Source organism: Glycine soja, chromosome 11, assembly GCF_004193775.1.
Source record: "Glycine soja cultivar W05 chromosome 11, ASM419377v2, whole genome shotgun sequence".
In the NCBI taxonomy this organism is placed as follows: domain Eukaryota; kingdom Viridiplantae; phylum Streptophyta; class Magnoliopsida; order Fabales; family Fabaceae; genus Glycine; species Glycine soja.
Genome location: NC_041012.1, coordinates 3,961,402 through 3,964,403, shown reverse-complemented (window position 1 = coordinate 3,964,403; position 3,002 = coordinate 3,961,402). Strand labels below are relative to the sequence as shown.

Below are 3,002 nucleotides of genomic sequence, written 5' to 3'. Positions count from 1 at the left end.
GTAATTTTCCCTGAATTGTAAACAATTTGATCATCACATAATAAATGAAAAAAATGCTGAAAATGAAATAGTGTTGCTCAAAGCACTAGCCAGAAATTACATGACTGGATTCAGAAACATTGTTGAGACAACAAGCAAATTCTAAAGGCAAAATATATCTGGCTACATTTTTCTGGGCTGATACCCGATACCCGATACTTGATACTTGATAACAGAATAGTCTCCCTAAAACCCCTAACCATTATGAATAACCCTGTCAATTCACACTTGTAACAGGAATTACTGTGACCAAAACGGTTTTAACATGTTGCTAACTGAATTAACAACAGAAGGTGATCCTTCCTCCTCCCTAACAAGTCATAAGAGGTGACTCGCTACAATGAACATCTGAAACATCAGAAAGCCTCTGTCTGGGAGACAACGTTGCGAGGCCAGCAACATCAAAATCAATATTGGCAATATTCTTTCTCTTATGAGTTTCTGAACTGCTCTTCTCCTCCGAAACCTCAGCAATGGGGCTTAATCCCTCTATTTCCTTACGACCAACAGAAATCATAGCTTGAGCTTCGACCACAGCCATTCCATTGTCATCTGTAGCATATAATATCTTCTGTATTGCCGCAACAATCTGAAACACAAACAGCAATCAAATCACATATGATCATTACCTAATAGTAATACCGATTATTGTGTTTCACTAATCAAAGCAAATCAAAGCATTCAAATTATAGAGTATGAAAGCACAGTACCGGTGAGTGTTCTATCTCAGGAGTCTGGCACAGTATCTCAATATCTCTCAGCTTTGCGAAGTAGAAATCTCGTTCCTTCTCAAGGCTATCAATGGACAACTTCAACTCTGTTATCTGCATCAAATTCAACTGTAAGAGCAATAATACTTTCATTATTCATTTAATAATTCTTATGACTTGAAACAAAAAACACCTTTTCTTCATACACAGGAGCAGGGTTTCCAGCAGAAGGTGCTGCTCTCGCAACCTTTGCAGCCTGATTTGTAGGGTTTGCATTAGAAACCTCATTTCTTCGAGCATTATGAGAAGAATGAGGTCTCTGTGCAGTAGAACCCTTGGTTGAGGCTTGGGAGTTTGCAGATTTCTTGCTCGTTTCTCTTCCTCCTTTGCAAACCTCTCTCCTCTCCAGAGGATTATAACTAAAAATTCAGCATCCAATATTTAATTCAAAAATTACTCAACACCCAATATCAAATTCATAAAAATACACTACAGAATTCTAAGGTCACAAGATTTTGTTGATGAAGTTTGAATTTCAATCTTAAAACCCTAATTTCCAATCGAAAACAACTATTCAACGCGAATCAGAGAATTTAAAGCAAAGAGAAATCTGACACAACAAATGTATTCGAATGAAATGATATTATATTAGGGATTAATAATATTACTTGTACTGAAGGCCGGAATCGACAGAATCGCAGTATCGTTTCATCCATTGCATGAACTCGAGGTTATCCAGTGGCCTTCCTTTCACCAGCTTGCTGACCTCGATGTGCTGAAAATATACAACGAACAATTCGGTAACTGAAATCAAGATCGTCCAAAATTAAAGAATAACAGGGATGAAATTAAAAGACGAGAGAGAAGTTGAGTGATACCTTGGTGATTTTGAGTTTGTTGAAGACATCTTGAAGGACCTTGTAGTTCTGAATCATCTCGTACTCGCTCTTGGCGTCGAAATTGACCTTGTGCATAGGCACGATCCCTGGATGAGCGGCATCGAGAAGCTGACAATGAACGGCGCCGGAACAAGCCTGAAAGTATAACGATGCAAGAAAATAGAAGGTCCAGTAAGAAATCATCGATCGGAAATTAAACACAAACCTAAACCTGATTGAATTTGATGGAGAAATAGGATCGAAAATAAAACCTCTTCGACTTTGGAGAGATTGAGTTGCAGAGTTGAGTTGATCCAAGAAAGAATCTCAGATCTGCCGACGAAGTAAGCCGCATCCATGATCCCAATGTTGGTCGCCATTTCTTTCTCTCTCTCGCTCTCGTTTCTTCTAACGGCTCTTTCACAAAGAAAGGATATATATGGAGACGGGAGCGGTAGTATTTCAAATTCAAAATCCCTTTGATTGATTAACGTGTCAAAATTGTCTTAATAAGTCGATTGTGGTCCGAAACTCTTTTCAGTTGTTGGGCTTCCCTTTGCGTGACTGGGTCTGGGGCATTCATGTAGCGTAGTGGGCTTTGCAGATAAAAATAAATTAACTGGGCTTTCGACCTTAATTATCTAGCCATTCTTTTTTCTTTCTTTTTTTTTTTTTAGCAATACCTTAATTAAAAATGAATAATAAATCATTAGTCAGATTATGATATGAAAAATAAAAAATTACTTAAATTAAAAAATATTTTATATTTCTAATATAGTATTTCTTAATAAAAATATTTTATTAATTTTTATTCCTTAATATCTACAATTTGACGCAATTAAAATTATTTTAATCATTTATTATAATTTTAATTATTATTTCAAAGTTTTAGTTAACATCTATGGGTATATATTATTTTTTGAGTTTAATGGTTATGTATTATAAGTGTAAAATCTTATCCACTGTCATTTGATCAGAAAATATCATTAGAATGAATTTTAAAATAATTATTATAAAAATTAATCAACCTATTATACATGATATTTTGTAATTAAATAAAATTTTGGTAATATTTTTGAGATTTTATAAGATACTTTGACCAATATGTCTTATATTATTGGTCGTTTTCTTTTAAGATTTGTTAAATCAAATATATTAATTTTGAAATAAAATAAAAATTCAAAATTAACATAGTTTGTGGTTTTTGAGTACTTAAGTAAAATTCATTTTCTCAAATTAAAAAAATGTTAATTTTTTTCCAAATATTAAAATAATAAAAGAATGCAACATTTAATTATTTTTTAATTTTATTCTTCAATCAAAATCTAAATTTTATTTTGGTAACTCTTCTTATAAAAATTAACATCAGAAATAA

At 33.1% G+C, this 3,002-nt stretch overlaps 1 protein-coding gene across 1 annotated transcript; it reads right to left on the bottom strand.

Annotated features, from left to right (window-relative positions):
• LOC114374717 (microtubule-associated protein RP/EB family member 1C-like) lies at window positions 1–2,082 on the bottom strand. The gene is made up of 6 exons (XM_028332386.1): window positions 1,900–2,082; window positions 1,628–1,783; window positions 1,418–1,524; window positions 943–1,168; window positions 750–863; window positions 1–628 (listed from the first exon to the last, which is right to left on the bottom strand). The coding sequence occupies exons 1-6, from the start codon at window positions 2,005–2,007 to the stop codon at window positions 350–352; spliced, it is 990 nt and encodes a 329-aa protein (XP_028188187.1). The 5' UTR covers window positions 2,008–2,082; the 3' UTR covers window positions 1–349.
• Window positions 2,083–3,002: the final 920 nt, after the last annotated feature.